The sequence below is a fragment of the Canis lupus genome, chromosome 1 (genome assembly GCF_048164855.1).
Source record: "Canis lupus baileyi chromosome 1, mCanLup2.hap1, whole genome shotgun sequence".
NCBI classification, from domain to species: Eukaryota; Metazoa; Chordata; class Mammalia; order Carnivora; family Canidae; genus Canis; species Canis lupus.
This window is the reverse complement of record NC_132838.1, coordinates 45,778,602-45,801,033: the sequence shown is the minus strand read 5'-3', so window position 1 is coordinate 45,801,033 and position 22,432 is coordinate 45,778,602. Positions and strand designations below refer to the sequence as shown.

Genomic DNA, 22,432 nt, shown 5'->3' with positions numbered 1-22,432 from the left:
CCACCTGCAGCTTCCTCTTCTTCCGGGACAGGCTTCCGGTCCAGTCGCTGATGCGGCGCATGCGCGCCTTGAGCGTGTCCTTCCGGGCCGCGTCCTCGGTCAGGGCCTTGGGCCGGCGGCAGGGGAGCGTGAGGGACGCGTAGGGCGCGGGGTCCCGGCGCTCCACCCGGGACGGCACGTCCATGTCCGAGGCGAACGCCACGCGGTGGCTGAGGCCGGCGTGCGCGCCCGCGAAGTCGTGGGGCAGCCGCAGGCCCGCGGGCGCCAGGCGGGCGCCGGGCCCGAGCTCCCGGAGCGAGGACAGGGACGAGCTCTGCTGCAGGGGCCTGGGGGCCGCGGGCGCGCCGGCCGGGCAGGGGCCCTCGGCCTCGCCGGCCTCGCCCGCCTCCCCCGCCTCGCCGGCCTCCTCGCCGGCCTCCTCGCCCGCGGCGCCCCAGGGGGAGTCGTACCAGGACGACTCGGAGCTCAGCGAGCTGCCCTTGCTGGAGCGCGGCCGCGAGTGCGGGTCGGGCGGCGAGCCGGGCCCGGGGCCCAGGGCGGGCGAGTAGCGCAGCAGGCGCACCGGGCCGCCCGCATCCCCCGGGGCCGCCGCGCCGTGCGGGCCGCCGCTGTGGAACTCCACCCGCAGGCAGCCGTCCAGCCGCCCCAGCGTCTTGATGAGCACCCGGGGGCTCCCGCGGCCCTCGCCCGCCGGCCGCGGGGCGGCCACGTGCCCGTTGCAGTCGGCCGGGCCCGCGCGCTGGCGCCCCACGCGGTGGCAGCCGTTGCCCGCGGCCGGGGCGGGGGCGGGGGCCGGGGCGCTCGTCCTGTGCTTGGCGGACGCGCCGCCCTTGGGGCCTTTGCACGCGGGCCCGCCGGGTCTCGAGGCGTAGGGCTGGCTGCTCTTAAAGTGCGAAAGGCAGCTTCTGGCCAGGGACCTGGACTTGTAGCCGGCTCCGCTGCTTCCGTGACCCCACCCGTGCAGCGACTTGTCATCCTTTGCGTGAATGCTGCGGATTTTCAGGGAGCAAGGCTTCGGCTTAGCACCGGCAAGCGTGTTGCAATGATTTTTAGATCCTTGAAGGGTGTACTGGCTCTCGGAGTTCCCCATTTTAACCTAGATTAAGAACAGTAGCGTCAGTAAGAAACATGACCCAAGTGACATTCCATTAGGACAGAAGTTTCTTTCTTTATATATATATATTCACGAGAGAGAGAGAGAAAGAGGAACAGACACAGAGGCAGAAGCAGGCTCCATGCAGGGAGCCCGACGTGGGACTCGATCCCGGGTCTCCAGGATCACGCCCTGGGCTGAAGGCGGTGCTAAACCGCTTCAGCCACCAGGGCTGCCCAGGACGGAATTTCCTAAAAACAAAACAAAAGCTCCACACATGGCAAAAAGAACCAAGCAACTTCTTTTCTGTGTCTCACGGAACTCAAGAGAAGTAGGGACAGAAGTGACCTACTGAATTGGCTCTCTCTGTGCCATGCGGGTCATCAACCAAGTAGACCGGGTTCATGTCCAGGTGCTAGTTGCTTTATTTTTTATTTTTTTTTTAATTTTTATTTATTTATTTATGATAGTCACAGAGAGAGAGGCAGAGGGAGAAGCAGGCTCCATGCACCGGGAGCCTGACGTGGGATTCGATCCCGGGTCTCCAGGATCGCGCCCTGGGCCAAAGGCAGGCGCCAAACCGCTGCGCCACCCAGGGATCCCCTAGTTGCTTTAAACACATAATGGGTTGCATGATATTAGTCCAAAAGTTGAACAGGCATAAAAACCAGCTTAAAGCTGAGGCCTCCTTCAGGCTTGGTGCTGAGAGGTTCTGAATAAATGACTCTTGAACAGAAACTTGAGAGGAAAGCATCTTTGCTCTGGCACTCCGATAGTCTGATTTTCCAGTGATCAGAGAAAGATTTTCATTCTACACAAACTACTGGAAGAGCTAATGCCACACCCCAGTATAAGAGACTACTGCTCAAAATCACATTTTTAATGACATGGGTCAGGGTACCACACTCTGTAGGAGCTTTGATATATATATATCACACAGAGTAGGAACACCACAAAACCAGTCCCCCAAAATGAGGCTGAGATGAAAACAGGGGTGGGGGTAGAGAATAAAAGCTCTCATTTGGGGAAGAAAGACATCTTAATAAAACGTAATAAAAATAAAAAAGGCTTCTCTAAAGCCTTTAAGGGTCCTCATTTTAGAACATAGGGAGGAAAAAAAAATGGAAGCTGACTTCTCAGAATGCGGATATCTGAAAAAAAAAAAATAGATTCTTTTCATTCCTTTTAAAACCCCACTTTGTTCAATAAGTCTATTACTTAAGCCAAACATGCAAGTCAAAATTTTAGCCAAAACCTCCCCCTTGAGTTTTTCATCCTAACCAGTATAGATCACTGTTTGAGGCAAGTTGGAGGTCCTGTTTCCAGGTCCATTTCAAAATACATTTAGTAGGTTTTTAATTTTAATTCTTTGACATCTAAGAATGTACAGCCACAAAACAAAAGTCAAATGGATTGACTTTTCTTTGGTGGGAGTTAGCAAGCACATTTTTAAACAAAACAAAACAAAATAACCTGATCAAATAATCAAACGTACTTACTACCTCACAGTCTTGCCACTTGACATGAACCACGACTCATTGAGATGGCTTTACCTGAAGTCTAGTCTGTGCTCTGAGGGAGACTAACAGTCAGTAGACTTTACGTGGTCCTAGGACAAGGCAGCATGGTTCACAAGAGGGGGAAGTGAGTCCACGAAATGAGCCTGAAAAACAGAAATACCAGAAAACCGTCAAGCATTTTACGCCAAGCTCCCAAGAGGTAAAAACAAAGGTTTCGTATAGATTATACCAAGAAACAATCAGTGTCCAGAATCAGTGTCAGAATAATAAATGAAATGTCTGTGAACTGCCTGATTCATCAGAGGTGTTGGAAGATATAAAGGAAGCTAGAACTGCCCATCCAATCTTGTAAAGGCCATTAACACACAGTCTGTAGTCAAATGCATGCCTTTGTTTCAGGGGAGGGCAGGTGAAGGCAGTGGCATGAGTCACGGCTCATCTGTCACCACCATTAGGAAAATAACTTGCAGACTCTGCACACAGACACCACCGCAGGAGCATCATCCCGAAAGGACAACAGTATATTGTTCTCTATTTTGACTCAGTGGCAAACGAAACCCAAAATGTAGAATCACAGTGAAATAGTCCTTGGATGAAATAACTTCTCTTATAGAGGTTGACCCCATTAAAAGTTTACCTCCAGCATATGTTTGGGTCTTTCTGCACAAGAAGCAGAGCAAGAGGTCCACCTTGGAGGGTAAGATGACAGGCTAGGAGAGCTGCCAACTGGCCATGCTCAACCCCAGAATACAAAGCCTGAATTTTCTCTGAAGACAAGGAGAGCAGAGCTGGGTGGGTTCAGTTGTGATTTTTACCCACTCAAAAAAAAAAATTGTATTTGTAACTGTGTTAAAATATGCATATCATAAAACTTACCATCTTAGCCATTTTGACGTATACAGTGAATGTCAGATACATTTGCGCTGTTACACAATCTCCAAAACTTCTTTACCTCACAAAACTAAACCTCTGTACCCATTAAACAACTCAACAACAACTCCTCAGTCCTCTCCTCTCAGCCCTGGCATCCACCATTCTACTTTCTGTCTCCATGAATTTGATACTCTAGGTATCTCATGTAAGTAGAATCACACAGCATTTGTCTTTTTGTAAAGGCCGTATTTCATTTAGTACAATGACTTCAAGGTTCATCCATGTTACAGCTTATGTCAGAACTTCCTTCCTTTTTAAAGCTGCGTCATATTCTATTATATGTATGTACCATATTTTGTTCATCGACTTATCCATCAGTGGATTCTCCAATTGCTTTCCACCTGCTGGCCACTGTGAATAATGCTGCTGATACAAACATCTCAAGACCCTGCTCAGTCCTTTGGGGTATATACCCAGAAGTGGAATTGCTGGCTCATATGGTAATTCTACATTTATATTTTGAGGAACCACCACACTGTTCTCCATAGCAGCTGTACCACTTCAACATCCTTACCAACAGCGTATAGATTCCAATTTCTCCACACTGTCATCTGGGTTTTTTGGTGGTGGCCGTCTATGAATATGAGATGACACTTTAGTGCGGTTTCAGGGTGCATTTCTCTAATGACTAGTGATGTTGACCACCCTTTTATGTGCTTGCAGGCCATTCATATAGCTTCTTTGAAGGGTTCAATGGTGACTTTTATTTATTTTCAATGGTGACTTTTAAAGTTAATGAAGCACTGACACTGGCCCTAAATTTCTCTGATAAGGCCAAAGAGACAAGTGTCTGCCTGAGATTACTACGTAGTCTCACATATATATTTTAAGTTGGGCGGCTGGGAAGAGTGTCAAAAAGACTTTTCACTTTGGCATGAACAAGAGACTCTACAGAGCTATTTCAGGCCAGCATCTAACTCACATGGCCTGAAAGGGCACCTGCTCTGCTACTAACCACTTACCTTTCAGTGGGTGCTCTCAGACATTTCTAAAAGAGAGAACAGCCACTGGCTGACATGCCACTAAAACATGGCCCCTGTGACCACTCTGACCCCAGAGCTGGATCACAAGAACGCTTTTTTTTTTTTTTTTTGAAGGGGGGTGGGGCAGAGGGAGAAGGGGAGAGAAAATCCTGACCAGGCTCCCTACACGGCTCAGAGCCCAACATGGGGCTCGATCTCACAACTCTGAGATCATGACCTGATCCAAAATCAAGAGTCCGACACTTCACCGACTGAGCTACCCAGGCACCCCAAGAACCCACACCTTTTAAAAACTCAAAATCTGAGTGATCAGGATTTTCTCAGCTACATCTTAACTTAAGGAACTAGAAGTGGCCAGGGTTGCTCCTGTGCCACCCCTGAGACCTCTCCCACTAGCTGATTGCAGGGAGCTTTGGTGCTTTTTTTTTTTTTTTTAAAGATTTATTTATTTATTCATGAAAGACAGAGAGAGAGAGAGAGAGAGAGAGAGAGAGGCAGAGACACAGGCAGAGGGAGAAGCAGGCTCCCCGCAGGGAGCCCAATGTGGGACTCAATCCTGGATCCTGGGATCACACACTGAGCCGAAGGCAGATGCTCAACCACTGAGCCACCCAGGCATCTGGCCTCGGTGCTTAATGACTTTCCTCCAAACCAAAACCCAGTGATGACCCCAGAGGTGAAAGGCTCCAGGGTCACTCGCCCACGGCCACCTGCTCCATCAGGCCCTTCTGATCTGAAAGACACCTGCCTGAACAGCAGCCCACAGAGCATTGGCGTCAAGTTCTCCACAAAACTTCCACCAAGAGGCCCCCTTTGTCAGCAGCCCAAGAACACACAAGAGCCAGAATTCAAAGCTGCGGAATGGCTCCAGGGTGGAAGCTGAATCCCCAGCAGCAGATTATAAGCTCAATTCCTCTTACTACCTTTGAAATGAAGTAGCTTAATTTTTGTGTCATACTACAGTTCAGAAACACAGCCCTGGACCCTGTCCTTTACAAGACACTGTCCACCCAAGGCCTGTAGCTTCAGGGCTCATTCAATACACACCTGTTGAACTAAATGAAACCACCATCACATGGTAGAAGGTTGACTTGACCACAGACAGAACAGGAATCATTCGCAACTGGGTCTGGCCCAAAGACATACAGATATGCCCACGAGGACCTTTTGATAACAAACACAACACTCCCTAGAGAAAAGCAAAAGGGAGATGACATGGGGGACGGGTGGGGGGCAGAGAACAATGTGCATTGTTGCATATGGTAATGCTTACCAGATGTTTAACATCTCCAGCCAATCCTGGCAAAATAAAACCTGCCTTAAACGAGAAGAATTTATTCAATATTTATGAGGAATTTATTGACAAGAAGGGTAATCTCTGAGGGAAACAATGATCCCTCAGGAGTTTGGCAAATTGAACAGACACTTATCCGTCATGCTTCAGTTGTAATTTTTGTCTGGAGAAGAAAGAATAAATAGGCCAAGTGTTCAGCACCTCTGACTCCTTTTCTAAGGGAAGTTTACGGTATTCAAGTTAAAAATTTTCTTTGTTGACAGAGAGGGGACTGAAAATACTGAAACAACAGAACCCTGTGAACTTTTTTAAAAAAGAGAAGTAGTAGTTCAAAGCCCCCAGTCTCTTTAGACAGAAAAAATACATATTAGGTATACTAACCTGTATTAATACATATTAGGAATACTACCATGTAGTAACATGTATTAGGTATGGTAACCTACAGTTTATGTTATTAGGTATGCTAATATGCATCCAGGCCCCCAGCTGATTGACAGAGAATTTAATGAAGTCATTCTATCATAAAGGATATGGTGCAAAGATTGTGTGTACCTAGCAAATGTTGTATGTTGCATAAACACTTTTTTATAATAATTCTTTTATTTATTGGGTAATAAAATATTGCAATTTTTAAAATGGACCACAATCTCATGAACCTAAAAGAAAAATAAAAGTCCTTGTCTTTTGCTTTCTGCATTCCCTTCCAATACCCAATCATAAACATGCCATGTAGCTTTTTAAGCTGAAATCACAAATAAGAATGATGCTTTTTCTTGTTAAAACTGTGATCAAGGGACACCTGGGTGGCTCAGTAGTTGAGCATCTGCATTCGGCTCAGGGCGTGATCCAGATCCAGGATTGAGTCCCGCATGGGGCTACCTGCAGGGAGCCTGCTTCTCCTTCTGCCTGTGTCTCTGCCTCTATGTGTTTCTCATGAATAAATAAATAAATATTTTTTAAAAACAAAACAAAAAAAAAGCTGTGATCAATTACCACCCCAGAAGTGTCAAGTGTGAAGGAATTCACAAATGTCACTACAATCCCAACAGCCCCTGGGACCTACTGAAATCCACAGTGAACCATCTTTCAGGGGGAAATTCAAGATTTGCCTTTCCTTCATTTGCCTTGAGCTCGGGCTTATACTGATAAGTTAGATTCCCAAAGTGTCCATTTCCATGTAGCGGCAAGTTTACAGCGGAGGAAAGGCTGCTTTGTCTCTGGCCTGGGTCAGCTGCTCAGAAGGAGCAAATAAAGAGGAATATGAGGCCAGATGGGAGAAGATGACCAGGGTCGAATAGGGACAGCAAGCATAACAGAGGCACTGCACAAAAGCAGATTTATGGCTGGGCAAGGTTGTGAGGGAAACTCAGGTTCTACCACCAGGCGACACCAACAAGGCTTCTCATGTAATTCCAGAGAGCTTTTCATACTGAAATAGGAACCTCATCCTTCTCCAAGGCCAACATTCTAGGTAGTGATAAGAACTAAGAAAAAAGAGGAGACTAGGACTAGCCATCATTAACGGTAACAACATCTACTTGATTTCCTTTATTTGTGCGTGGGAGGTTGGAGAGTTGAAACTTCATTCATTAAAAAGACAAATCTCAGAATCTTACTCTAGTTTATGTCAGAGAATGGGTTGTAGACCCGTTTCCATCTCTTAAATAGCAATGAGTCTTTGGGCAAATTACTTACACTCTCTGAATCTCATTTCCCCCCACTTACAACTTGAGGATAAAAATATCTACCCTAGTTAACTCCCAGAGTGAGACGAGTGTGAAAATATACATAAAATTACCTTAAAAATTGGGAAACACAAATCTATAGTACTATTACTAGTTTTTAGTTATAAGTATAATTTTGGATACTATGATACCAAATCTTAGTCTGTTCCAGATATTTTGTTAATTATCATATGTTTATATACATAAATTTGGAATCCTATGAATCCTGCTAGCACTTTTCTGATTTTTATCAATTCTCCAAATTATAACAGCATATAAAAGTACCTAATGTGTCAAGGTCTGCCAAATGTCAACAAAAACAATGACACAAGCTACGTACTTATGTTATTAGACAGTCATGACAGAAAATGTACAAAAATAACTTAAGTGCTCACTGAACAACTGGTATGACTTTAAAGTAGTCATTCTAGAGATGCCTGGGTGGTTTAGTGGTTGAGCGTCTGCCTTTGACTCAGGTCGTGATCTCGGGGTTCTGGGATGGAGTCCCGCGTTAGGCTCCCTACAAGGAGCCTGCTTCTCTCTCTGCCTCTGTCTCTCATGAATAAATAAAATTTAAAAAAAAAAACAAACAAAAAAAAAGCAGTCATTCTCAACACCATGTCAGTTTGGGCCCCACAGGGACATTTGGTAGCATCTGGAGACATTTCCCATGGTCACAACTGGGGTCATGACATCCAGGGGGTGGAATTCAGGGATGCTGCTAAACATCCTACTGTCCACAGGATGGCTTCCATGTATTACCTGTGTCAATAGTGTTGAGGCTGAGAAACCCTGCCTTCAAATTTTACTGTCTTATAAAAATGGCTAAAATACAAGAACATGCCTAAAAATCTGAAACAAATGTATTCATCTCTGCCAGGATCCAAACTCAGTAACAAGTGCTATAAATATTGCCCAAACCTGCTTCTCTTATTCTGAGTCAATGAACTACACTCAGAATTTGAGAACTGAATGCCATGACTCAAAGGAGCTCATTACTAATCACAAGACTTGAACCCAATTTGTAAAAGAGGCAGGCGAAAGAAGAATCTGGTCTCCATAGGAATAATGCTTAGGAAGAGTAATCCTAACAAAATAAAGTGGGCAGAAAGCAAGCTGCTGTTAAGGCCTCAAAAGCTAAACATCCATTGTGGAACACTATCGGTTCTATTTCAAGTCAGCAGGGCCCCTTCCAAATGCATATTCACAGATGAATGGACAAACCAATCTGTACCTTGGAATGCCGAGGACAAGCATGGCTGGTGTTAGGAGGGGAGCAGGTAATAAATTCCACAGAAACAATAGCCTGGCTTTTGTACCGTTCATCACCTAAGGAAGCCAATTTATCACAAGGAGGGTCTCTACACTCACACCTGTTTTATAACAAATTCTAACATCCACAGCATTGCTTTAAAAATGTTTGTTCAACTATGGGTCATGAAATTCATTTAATGAATCAATGATCAATATTTTTTTAAAAAATAGAACAGAAAAGAAATAGAGCAGAGCTTAGGGTAAAATAGAAAAAATATTGAGAAGCACATGGAAGCAAAGGCAAAAACTGTTTTATGAAATTAAATTCTCAGGGCACCTGGGTGGTTTGTTTCGTCAGTTCAGCATTTGCCTTTGGCTCAGGTCAGGTCTCCGGGTCCTGAGATCGAGCCCTGCATCGGGCTCCCTAATGGGCAGGGAGTCTGCTTCTCCCTCTCCCCATGCCTCTCCCCCTGCTCCTGCTCTCTCTCTCAAATAAGTAAATAAAATCTTTAAAATAAATAAATAAATTCTCATGTGTGCTTGTATATTTGCCTGTATCCTGAACTGTGAAGAACAATCATTTCCTCTTCATGGTCAAAAAAAAAAAAAAAAGGTGTGAAAAATAATGACATAAAACTATGCATAGCAGCTGAATGGCACATCCATTTTAGTAAGACCCAAAGACAAAGTCTAGAGAGTCAAAATATTTGCTAAATCACTGCCCCAGGTAAACACTTGAGCTAAAGACAGGAAGAGATGAGGAGCAGTCATGGGCAGTGTGCAATCCTGGGCCCCACAAGTCAGGCACATGGTGCTCATTCTCCTTCATTCTACAACTTAAGAGAAATTTTCAATGGATGTTCAAATTCTTCAGAGGAAAATTAAAAATTACCCACCAGGGGCATCTGGGTGGCTCAGGTGGTAAAGCATCTGCAGTCGACTCAGGTCATGATCTTGGGGTCCTGGGATCGAACCACAAGTCAGGCTCCCTGCTCAGTGGGGAGCCTGCTTCTCCCTCTCCCTCTGCTCCATGATTGGTGCTCTCTCACTCTCTCTCTCAAATAAGTAAAATCTTAAAAAAAAAAAAAAAATACCTCCCAAAAAAGTTAAATGAAGACCTGAGTCTTGAAGGATGAGTGGGATTTTGTTAGATGAAAACAGAAAAGAGGGCCCTCCAAAGAAAAGAGGAGTTTCTAAGACTGGGCACTCTGTGACAGCGTGCGAGTCCCCAAGTGATTGAATGGAGAAAGACCCTAGCTTGTTCAGGAAAAACTGATCAAGGGCAGCAGGGCCTGACCACTGGTGTCAGGGACAATGTTCAGAGGAGAAGGAGGTAGGAGAAGAGGAGGAGAGAGGCTGGGGAGGGAGTGTTGACACTCATTAGCCCATCCCCCCTTTCCCCACTGTCCCAGAGGCACCACAGTGCGAGCTGCTTCCTAGGGACACTTGAGAATACAGTCTGGAAGGAGCCCACTGTAGTCCACACCTCGAAGATCAGTGTTGGGGCAGCTCTGGCAAAGGAAGAAAAACTTCTTAGCGCTGGCAGAAACTTGGAAGTTCAAGTGATGTGAAGACTTCTACTCACCACTCAATATGGATTTGGAGACCCTCCTACACATCCCCCCCCCCCCGCCCCCCTCCGGGATTATAAGAGAAACAAAAGGGAGGGATGATCTGATCCCATCCCTAAAAGGACTTATCAGCTTGGGCAAGGAGGGGCTAATTACCAACACTAACGGTTTGGAGAATCAATAAGCAAGTTTATGACAACTTTAACAGTATGGAGTTTATGAGAGAGGTGGTGAGACCAACAATCCCACAAATATTACTGGTATGTCATTGGAATGTCAGGGAGTTGAGAGGCCCAGCTACATCTGGGCCATAGCAGAAACTGAGAACATTTCGGGGTTTTGTTTCTTTTAATCACCTTTTCAAGCAAAATTACAGAATATAGTTTAAAATAAAATAATCTCAGTGAAAATAATAGCTTTTTCTTATTTTTTTTTAGAAATTATTAAAATGCCTTTCACACATTTTCATCCATGTTCTCTCTAGTGTTTTGTTTTGTCTTTTTTTAATGTATTAAATGTTCAGTCCCACCCTTTTCTGCGAAGTCTACAAGTCTACATCAAAATCCCATCCAAAATTTGGCCAACATCCTTGCCTCCATAGACCTTGTGCAGTCCATTTGGTGACTGTCGAAGAGTCACAAGATTCAAATTTGCTAGCATGACTTTTAAATAACCTTTCGTTTTAAACTTTTATGAACAGCAACCCTTCCACAAAAGGGGAGTCCAGGCATGGGTAGGTACTTCCCAGGCTCCATACTAAAACAGAAGACCTTGCACGAGAACCCGGGCTGTTAACCACATGGCTTCTCAGTGACTCAGAGATGTGCAGGTAAGGCACATGCTTCAGTAAATCAGAAGCAGGCATTGCACTCCTGAACTCAATCACATTCTGTGACCAAAATATACCATGGTAATTATACCTAGTGATTCTTGGCAAAATATTTCTTCATTATACACTGCTCCTTTTAAGTTAAAACGTGAACAGGCTTAAACCACACATATTTTTCCCCTGCTTTGAATAGGTGCTTTCCTCACCCTTATAAATGTGTCACTCTTCTACTCCATCTCAGCCTGAAGCCCGAGTTGAGAGCTCATTTCTCTCAGTTGAAGGCTTAAGGCTACAATTAGTTGTTCTAGGGTCCACAAGTAAAGCTAAACCAGTCATTGCCAAACTTTTCCTTAAATTCTATGATTATTCACAGCAAAAGCAAAAAGATTTTGGCTGGCAAATTTACAAAAACTTTCAGGGAAAAAAAATGAATAGCATTAGGTGTAGTTTAAATTTCATAATTTACAGGAATTTATAATTGTGAGATACCTCGAGGAGATGGACACACAGAGTGGGGAAGGGTCTAATGTGTCCTGAGCTTCTGTGTCCCAGGCCCACCTGGGACACGAGAACCCCAGAACCTTGCAGGATCATCCCTACTGCCTCCAAAGAGTAGGAATCCAATCTGGAAATTTTAAAATATTTTTTAACATAGGCATTACATCTAAATAATTTTAAATGTTTCTGTACTTTTCAACCTGAAATGATCTTTTTTTTTTTTTAAGTATAATTTAACTTTTAGGCTTATCTTCTAGAAGAACAGTTGTAATTTATGTCCCTTTCATAAAGAAAGCACTGAAAAAGTCTTTCTCTGGAGGTATCCTTATTCCAGGCATTAAAGGCTGGCCCAGCTGGGAATGGGGCCAGCAGAAAGAAATGAAAAACTGAACTTTTAAATTAACTAAGGAACTTTAAGGTTACAATGTAGTTTTTCCATTTCACTGTGTTATAAAAATCATCACACAGGAAAAATCTGCTTTCTTGGTGGTATAAACTTCATGGTCACAGTCCTAAATATCCACTGGAATTCAGTATACCTTCCCTGAGGCACCTGGGTGGCTCAGTCGGACAAGCCTCTGACTCTGGTTTAGGCTTAGGCTGTGATCTCATGAGTCATGAGAATGAGCCTCACGATAGGCTCCACACTCAGCCTGGAGTCTGCTTAAAGATTCTCTCCCCTGCCCATCTCCCTGAGAAAAAAAGAAAGGAAAGAAAGAGAAGGAAAAGAAAGAGAAAAGACAGAGAAAAGGAAGAGGAGAGGAGAGGAGAGGGGAGGGGAGGGGAGGGGAGGGGAGGGGAGGGGAGGGGAGGGGAGGGGAAGGGAGGGGAGAGGAGAAAGGAAGGGAAGGAATGGAAGAAAGAAAATGCTTCCCAAAGGCTATGAGGGTGAGCCATGGTGACCAAGGCCAAGAGGGGAGAAGGGCACTCAAGATCACAGAACAACCAAGTGGCACCTTCCTGAAGCTTCAATTTCATCTAATGCTAAGTAATTTCATAATTGCTTCAATAAAGGAATATAACAAGAATTAAATATAAAACTCACATGTTTAAGGTAAAATATAGAAGTCCAACAACATTTAGCATTTGCATTAGGCTGCTATAACTACCTAATTAGGCATCCTAGGTAAAATACATTAATGCAACATATGTTTAGTGAATACTGTGTTGGATGCTGTTCCAGGCCTTGAGGATATAACAATAAATAACCCACCCTCCCAAAAAAAATTCCTGCTTTCATGGAGCTTTCATTATAGTGGAGAGAAATGAACAATAAATGAGGAAAGTATGTTATTATAAGGTGCTGAGAATTTTAGTAAAAAAAAAAAAAAAAAAAAAACATGAAGGGGGAATAGGTCATGGAGAAGGCCATGTGGATTCTGGGGAAAAGGCACTCGATGCAGAGGATGGAAAGTACAAATGCCCAGGGAGGTGAAACAGGCAGGCCACTGTGCCTGGCATGGAAGGGGTCAAAGAAGGGACAGAGAGCCAGGGAGTGCAGCCCAAAGGGACATTTTCAGGCCACTGGCTTTTGTGTTGAGATTAAATGTCATGATTAGAGGGTGGTGTCTACAGAAGGCTCATCAAGGGGTATGTTTCAAGAGACTCACTGTGGCTGCCCTGTGTTAGATGGCTGGCAGCCAAGTGGAAGCTGAGGTGGGATGGGGGACAATGAGGCTGATTCAGGTGAAAGATGATGTGGGCTGGACTTGGTGGGAGTGATGAGGAGTGGTCTGAGTCTGGATACAGTGGACGGAAGGGCCAACAGGATTCCCAGGTGGATGGGCCTGAGTGATGACAGGCCAAGAAGGCTGCCATGATTTTCAATCTGGAAGAATGGGGAAGGCATAGCAGAGGAGGCTTAGGAGGAAGACAAAGAGTTGGGTTTTAGATGTCTGTTGAAAGTGGCAATATTGAGCTGACAGCTGGACACAGAAGCCAGCGTTCAGGGAAAAGGTAGGCTTGAGGTACAAATTTGCTACTCATCATATGAAGGTGGTATTTGAAACATAAATGGATGAACTCCCCAAGGGAGTAAATAAAGGGAAAAGAAGAGGCCCTGGGGTGCTCCCCCATGAAGAGGTAAAGGAAATAAGGAGACGCACACACAGATGAGGGAAACAGAAGGAACAGTCAATGAATCCAATTAGGAGGAGACCAAGAAAATACATTGCCCTTAAAACCAACCAAAAAATGTATTTAAGGGAGGAGACTGTGAGGAAGTGACAAATGTTTCTAATAGTTCAAATAACAAGGACTGAGAAAGAACAAAGCACCGAACCTAGCAATGTGGAGGTTGATCCATGAACCTGACCAGAGTGGAGCAGAGGTGGAGCACAGTGGATTGGCGTGAGTGTGAGGATGAGGTCAAGGAAACCAAAGAAGATGGTGGCCGGCAAGAACTCGCTCCTGTTTTACTGTGACAGGGACAGAGGAACCAATGGGTTCCTCTGGGGAAGGATAGAGGATAGAGGAATGGGGAAGGATAGAGGAATCCAAAAAAGGGTGATGGTCACTGATGTGTGTCTGTCTGTCTGCCTGTACATCTTCAGGAGAAATTCCAGCATTTGAACAGGAATGATTGGAGAGAAAATGTGCTGTGTGGGGAAGGGGGAAATGTTTTTCTTAAGTAGCCAATGGGGAAGGACTCTCACAAGAGGAAGACCTGGCCCAAGGGCAACCGCTCTGTACTAGAGAAATTTTAGAAAAAAAAAATTTTGAGAACACCACTGTATAGACATAGTAGAGCACCAGGATGCAACAGCATTAATTCCAGTGCAGGACTCTTTGGGAAACTGCATATTACTGTATCTTCTTATCATTTCCATTTTTCTCCTATAAGTCACATGTTGGGGAAAAAAAGATAAGTGAAGGTCTTTGCTAGGTGCTGGTTATGTCTAGGGTGTTTTGTCACTGTTTTGTATTTCACCTGTCTGGCTGTATTTGATTCATTTGCAACTAAGCTACCAATGTTTAATGGAACACATCTGCATATACACATGCGTGTGTATTCCATGAGTTTATGCACACTTTTCATGACGCTCTTTACTCTCTGTTCACTTTTACTGTCCTGAGTTTTCCTGGTTTGTGACTGTGTATAATGAGTCTTTTCACTTGTAACTTCACCTTCTAGGAGTGGCTACAGATGACTTGAAAATATTTTCATTCTCTCTGCCCAGAGCTCCTTATAGTCGTCTTTCTTCATATGAACTCTTGGTTTCTGTCCTTCCCAGCACATAGACTCGGCACCCCTTAAGCCCTTCTACACATCTCCATTTTAGAAACCCTGCTCTAACAGTTCTATCACTATAGAGATGTGTCACAGTCAAGTACAAAAACAGGATAAGGAGTATTTTTCACTTTCCAATGTTGTCCTAAAGATAGCCAGGATTTTTAAGCCCTTATTTAAGTCTTAGGAACGCCCTGGACCAACTCCTTCCTGACATTATCTGTAGCACCTACTCCATCCCTTTCCTACAGTGAAATGATAACTTGGTCTATCACTTTATATGTGGTTTATTTTTCTGAAAGTGCCTTGCACTACCATGGCACTAAAATAAAGCCCATCTGCTATTTTTCTGTTCCCTTCCATGCCTCCTTCTATTAAGGGTCAGAACTAACAAATCCTCAACAGTCTACTATGGGAATAGGATCATGAAAATGAAAAAACAAAAACAAAAACAAAACAACTCTAAGGCTAAACCAAGAAGACTGGCAGATGAAGTCTAACCAGAGCTATCTTGTCACCAGAGGTTAGAGCAGCATGTGTGCCCCTAAAATTTTCTCTGGCAACAAATCAATAGGAACGATTGCCCCCAACTGAGTGTACAGCTTTGAATTTCATTAGGATAGGATATATAAAGACAAGTCTTGTCTCCCAGTAGAGCTTTGAGTCTGTCTGGGCTGATATGTAGACAGGTGAGTAAAAGAAAGAAAGAATGGAGGGAGGGAGGGGAATGGATGGGATGTGTATGTAAACATACATCTACACACGTACAGACATATGTATATATGCGTGCCTCTACATTTACAAAGATGGAGTAGGACATACTAAAGTATTTCCAATTCAAGAAATAGGTCTAAAGGAAGGAGCTAACAGGACACCTGGTATCCTGTCCCAACTCAGCAACTAACCATCTTGGAACTTTGGACAAGCCACGTCAGTTCTGTGGTTTTTCCAGTTTTCCCATTTGAAAATTGTGCAAGGGCCCTTTTCAGCCTGACAATAATGTGGGTTATAAGTAGCTGACAATAGTGTATTATATATTCCTGGGCCACTGACGTTACAGCCTCCTACCATTTATAAGCCTATTTTAGATAGGACTGAGTAATAAAGACACTCACTCTGCCATTATCAGAATTCAAACCATTATAAACACAATGTTTCTTACTTGTATGTGTCAACAGTCAGAGATTCAGGATGATCTGCTACATTATTACTACCTTTCTCCATCTTTAATATTGGTGCTATTACTTTTGATTCCATACAAGTTTTTTTTGAGTCTTCCCAATAAAGCCATTTTTATCTTGGCCCTTACCAAAGGTATACTTAATCTCAAATTTAAAAATGCAGACTATCACTTAAAAACTTTTTAATGTCCATAAAGATCTTGTTTTGAATGTTCCATAAAAGTGATTTTTTTTTTAAAAATCTCACAGCAGAGTTAAGGATCTCACTAACTCAGTTTATCATCTCCACGTAAATAAATCTCACAAAGTGGGCCAAACATGGAGATATGTATAGGCACAGAAGAGTGTCCCATCCAACATTTAAGGAGCATGTGCTTTCCTTTTCAGACTTGCCCCTGTGTTCTTCCCACCTCCTTCTGATATCTACAATAAAAAAGAGATTACAGCGACCTGGCACTAACCTTAAATCTCTGAAAAAGAGGATATGTGTCTTCTCAAACACAACTGTAGGCCACCAAGACAGAAAATATCTACTTTACTTGGTGGTTAAATGAGGGACCACTTTGGAAGGATAATCTCTTGGCAAGGGGCCTAATCTTATCGTGCACTTCCAAGCATCCCTGAACAGGCCCGGTCTAAGGAGAAGCCTTTGCAAGTTACTCCCTCTGCACTGAAATATGGAAAGAAGTGTGTTATCTATTCGCATTCAAAACACTGTTTACAGTCTGGTTGGTTTGGATTGGAGTCATAGGTTCTTCAATGGACTTCAGTTTCTGTCGACAAGCTCTGGTAAAAATCAAAGCAGTTGACAAGTGTTAATCGGACTAGAGAGGAAGACAGCACTCTGTCCCTGGTCGAAATGGTTGCCAGCTCATCAGAGCCACCCTTTCCAGATCCGAAGGAAAAGTAATGAATAAAACTATTCATTTTTTCTATTAATTCGAACCTACCTGAACAGTCCTCACCACTGCCCTATCCCAAAAAGACATTTCCGTAAAGGAAGTGAAGGACTTGACAATGTGCACTATATCCATACAGTGGATACACAGTGAAACGCACACACTGCCTATCCTAAAATAACTCACAGCCCTATTATACTGAAAGTAAGAAAAAACTGTAGAATCCCTAAGTGAGATAGAGGGCTACAATGAAATATTTAAATGTGTTAGGAAAAACCCTAGCGGCTCTACAGCAGTACCCCTACTTTCCAGAAATTCTATAAATAATCTTCCAAGTTACAATGACTTCAAAAAAGCTTCCTATTTCTGTCTCTCCACCTACCAATTTTCTGAGAATTACATGCTTGGCCAAATAAACCTAAAGCTGAGGAAGTACTATGCCAAGCCAGGGTTCCTCAGTCCCTGCTGATAAGCTCAGGATTCAGACAAATGCCTAATGAATGAGTAGCTTCTGAGGGGATTGTGACATGAATCATTCATTCTACTTGAACCAGGTACCACCCCACACACACAGATTACAAGGGATTTCATATCTTTTTCAGAAAGTTCAAGACAAAGCTGAAGGACAAACATTAATGAACACTGAACATCAAATTACAAGCTTGAAAAGAAACTCTTAAACCAAATAGCTTCACTAAGCTCAAAACCAAGGCCTGATGAGGTTATATAAGAACCAGGAAACTACAAAATACAATCTCTGCCACATTTTAATTTCCCTTTGTGCCCTAAAAGAATTAAATGGTAAAGATAAAGTAATAGTCATTAATGCTTTAACATGATCAGACTGAGAAATGACACTTTCTTGAGCTATCAGAAAAAATAAATCCATGCAACATATGCCTTTAGCTTTTGGAGAATTATTAGTTAAATGGCATGGGCAACTGTATTAAATGACCAATAGGTGTTAGAAGGCATATACACTCAGATTTGAGGATCAGAGAGCCTTACACAGCCTAAATACAAAATAATGTAAAACAAAGTAAAGGTCAGCGCACAACGAAATATTCCCCAAAGGAGTGTTTCAAGACACATTTAAACCTCACATATAAAAATTAAGTCTCAACTCCAGAAGGGGGAAAATAAACATTTATAACCTACCTTTGCCAAAACTTCGGATGTAGCCAGTGTTTCTCAGGCTCTTTTAATTAGTAGAAAAAGTTTCACCAAGTCAGGGTCTGTGTACAAATCCACAAACTCTCTCTTCTTTCTGCCCATGGTAAGGCAGGAAACAGTGCTGAACACTTCAAATGCTCGGCCGTTAAGAGCTAAAAACAGATCCTGTGCAATGCTGGATATATTTTTGTCTGCTAGCTACACACCCTCATCATGTTCAATTTTTTCCATTGGTGGAAGAGTATGATGCAGACTTAACCAGAAAGTGGTTTTCCATGGGCTGCCTGAAGCGATTAGCCAGGACAGCCTGCCATCATGCCTTGGAGCCGCCAGGCTCACCCATGACTGGGCTGCTGTTGGACGCACATTCCAGAATTACCACCAAAGTTCCATAGGAACGCAGCCCCAAAGTTTGCTGAATAAAGGTTTACTCACTTGAAGGGAGTCTCAGTTGCTTTTTTAAAGCCTTTCAGCAGTAAGAATACACACCTACCATCCTTGTGCTTAGAGCAGTAGTAAACATTTTGTCTCTAAAACCACAGCTGGAATGTCACGGTCATAAAAACCCTGCCTCAAGAGCAGCCCTTCAAAATAATTTTGCAATTTGCAAAATATCGGGTATACGCTTACTCTGTGTTCCTTGCTAGAGTTATTTCATTTTTAAGTTAGCTGTGCTACAGTGTCCTACGTTGGAAGTACTTGTTATCCCAACAGGTCACTATTTTTATGAAAAATAAGCACTAAACTGCCTTTTAAAGTAAAGTGACAGACCAAGCATTCAAGTATTTTGAAGTCTTGCTGTATCTTTTGATATAAGGCTTTCAATTTAAAGTACACCCAACAGGGAAAGCAACAGTTTCGAACGATTTTATAGCAATTCTTGGGAAAGGTACGCTAACAGGGAGAACAGGATTACATCTGTGTAGTGTTTAAATTTTTTAAATTATGACATCTTTTTAAGGTAGTATTGTCATTATTTTTTAAACATGAATGGATCTACGCCTGCAACTGACAAGATTCTTAATATTCAAGACCTGATTGTACTACAGACATATAAGCTTTTAACTCCTTGCCTTGCATGAAAAACAAATCACTACATATGCATATACACACATAAAAATACATGCACACACACATTTTTTCCCCATATAGGTTTAATGTAGTTAATACCTGCTTGAAGATAATACTTTCTGATTTTAATTAGCAAAAATAAGAGCCATTACATAAGGTCATCTGTCCAATAGCTATAAAAACTAGTCTAACCTCTACAAAACTTTATTAATGAACACAGAGCCAAACAATTTTTAGTGCCAGTGGAGCACACCTGAAAAATTGCCTATTCCAACCCCCTCATTTTACAGATAAAAAAAAGGAGGCCTGAAGTGACTTTTCAAGGTCACAGAGCTGGTCAGCAGCAGGCAGCAGAGCCAGGACAGGCCACTCAAGTAACCACAACCCCCAAGACTGAAGTCAGAAGGTTGCCACGGAAGCCAAGTCAGAAAACATGGGGATTCCCAAAATGTTGATTTGATGTTTGTGTGCACATGCACATATGCATGTGTGCGCATGTGAAAAATATCCTGGGCTGGGCATATGGCTGGCTCAGTTGGTAGGACATGCAAGTCTGAATCCCCAGGTCATGAGTTCAAGCCCTATATTGGGCATGGATCCTACTCAGGGGAAAAAAAAAAAAAAAAAAAAAGCCTGAGGAAATAGAGAAGAAAGAAGGCTAAGTCATCAAGGAGTACCATTTGTTACTAAAATAAAAGTAAAATTAGGTATCAGTCAGCATAAAAAGTAGTTTCTTGAGACAAAAGAACTACCCCTGATTATAAAGGGAGATAGAGGAGAATTAGGGAAGAAGGAAGTTTAAGAAGATATGCATCTCAATGTGAAAAATGTATAAGAAAAACAATGAACTGTGTGGAAATATTCGCATGCCCCTATTCTAGTCCTGCCCCTAGATTTTTTTTTTTAAAGATTCATTTATTTGAGAGAGAGAGAACATCTGCATACACATGAGCAAGGGGTGAGCAGAGGGAGAGGAAGAAGCAGACTCCCCAATGAGCAGGGAACCCCACCTGGGGCTCAATCCCAGGACCCCAAGATCATGACTGAGAGAAGGTAGATGCTTAACTGACTGAGCCACCCAGGCACCCCTGCCTCTAGATTTTAAGACATTTCTGACCTTTTGATGCATGTTATATGTAGATCTGCTGATGCCAGAACTGTCTGTAGGACTGAATTGTCTCCAATATTCCTCATACATTTCCAGTGGGTTTGCATTCCATTTTCTAATCACTGAGGTCACCCAAAGAACTTTAATTTATGGGTGAATGAAGTCCCTTGGGGTTTCAAACTATGTAAGATTTTTTTTAATTCTTTAAATTTTGCCCAACTACAATAAAACACTCTTGATTTAGTACTCCAACCCAAAAAAAAGTCAGCCTATCTCTAAACCGTATTACCTGTTTAATTGTGAGATAATAATGTAACAGGACATTCATGTTAACAGGCATCTAAAATTAAATTCCTTGGCAAAGATCTCCAAGAATTACATACATTACTACTTAAGAAGTATTCTATCTTCACACATACAATGCAGAAGGACACATATAAAAATAAATACAGCAACATACTAACAATTATAGAATTCAAGTGTTGGTGTTCTCTGTACAGTTCTTTCAACTTTTCATATTTTTGCAAATTCTCTTAATAAAAAGTTGGTGGGAAAGATATATGTGTGTACACACACACATGCACAGAGTCAAACTCCTATAAAAACAGAAAATAGAAAAGTGGCTGCCAAGGGCTGGGGGAAAGAGGGAGAGGTTGCTAAAAACCTTTGTTACAGGGGCCCCTGGGTGGCTCAGTAGGTTGGGCGACTGACTCTTGATTTCAGCTCAGGTCATGATCTCAGGGTCCTGGGATAGAGCCCAGCTCCACACCAGAGGGAAGTCTGCTTCCCCCTCTCCCTCTGCACCTCCCTCTCCTCCCTCTAAAATAAATAAATCTTGAAACAAAAAACAAAAAACTGTTATAGATGAGTAATGTCTGAGGACCTAATGTGAAACATGGTGACTACACTTGTTAACACTGTATTGCGTAACTGAAATTTGCTGAGAGTAGAACTTCAGTGTTCTCTCTCACATAGGGCAAATAGTGAGGTGACAGATGTTCTTAATGAACTGGATGGAGAGAATCCTTTCACACAGTATACATAGGTCAAATCACAATATACCCTTTAAATATCCTACAATTTTTTATTTTATATAAGATTTTATTTATTTATTCATGAGAAATGGAGAGAGAAAGGGAAACAGAGACAGAGGAAGAAGCAGGCTCCCCTCAGAGCAGGGACCCCAATGCAGGACTGATCCCAGATGCCAGCTGAGCCACTCAGATGCCCTAAATACCCTAAAATTTAATATGTCAATTATACCTCAAAAAGGTCAAAGTTTTAAAAACTATCATGTTTTTAATAAAACCTAGTCTTAGTCAACACCAAGCAAAAATTGTTTCTAACCTGATTATAACCAAGGACATGAATATCTTACATTCTGTCACATGACTAATCGCAATTCATTAAAAAAAAAAAAAAAAAAGGCCACAAAGTATGGTAAAAATACCTCAGGTTTCAATATCAGTAGATCTGAGTTAGCAATTCATCTTAGTGACTTTAGAAGCTTTCTGAATCGTACCTTCATCATAAAAATGGGGTTGATGATAATAATGTCCATCCCCAATAATAGATAAGGATGTATTAATCTATAGTTACAAGAAAAATGGACATTGAAATACATTTTTTAAAGTAACATGAGAGAGGGAGGCACCTGGGTAGCTCAGTGGCTGAGCATCTACCTTTGACTCAGGGCATAATCCCAGGGTCCTGGGATTGAGTCCCTCATCAGGCTCTCTGCAGGGAGCCTGCTTCTCCCTCTGCCTATGTCTCTGCCTCTCTCTCTCTGTGTCCGTCATGAATAAATACATAAAATATTAAAAAAATAAAAGTTTTCCTTTATTTATTTTTTGGGGGTGGAGAGAGAATGTGTCCACATGAGCCAGGAGGAGGAGTGGAGGGAGAGGGAGAGAGAATCTTAAGTAGGCTCCACACTTACCACGGAGCCCAACACAGGGCTTAATCTCACAACAGTGAGATCATGACCTGAACTGAAATCAAGTGCTGGATGCTTAACTGACTGAGCCACCCAGGCTCAATAAAGTTCTCTTTTAATGGACTTTTTTCTATAG

General features: G+C 42.8%; 1 protein-coding gene across 3 annotated transcripts in view; it reads right to left on the bottom strand.

Moving 5' to 3' along the window:
• The window catches only part of TIAM2 (TIAM Rac1 associated GEF 2), a 217,946-nt gene that overhangs the window by 103,454 nt on the left and 92,060 nt on the right, over window positions 1-22,432 (bottom strand). Inside the window, exons 1-3 of one of the 3 annotated variants that reach the window (XM_072828511.1) lie at window positions 18,167-18,341; window positions 2,593-2,756; window positions 5-1,096 (exon numbers count right to left, since the gene is read on the bottom strand). In XM_072828511.1, the coding sequence (XP_072684612.1) occupies window positions 5-1,090 (1,086 nt within the window). In that variant the 5' untranslated portion in view covers window positions 1,091-1,096; window positions 2,593-2,756; window positions 18,167-18,341. Of the gene's footprint in view, window positions 1-4; window positions 1,097-2,592; window positions 2,757-18,166; window positions 18,342-22,432 lie in introns of those variants that run through there. The other 2 variants (XM_072828508.1, XM_072828504.1) reach the window with 2 other exon arrangements.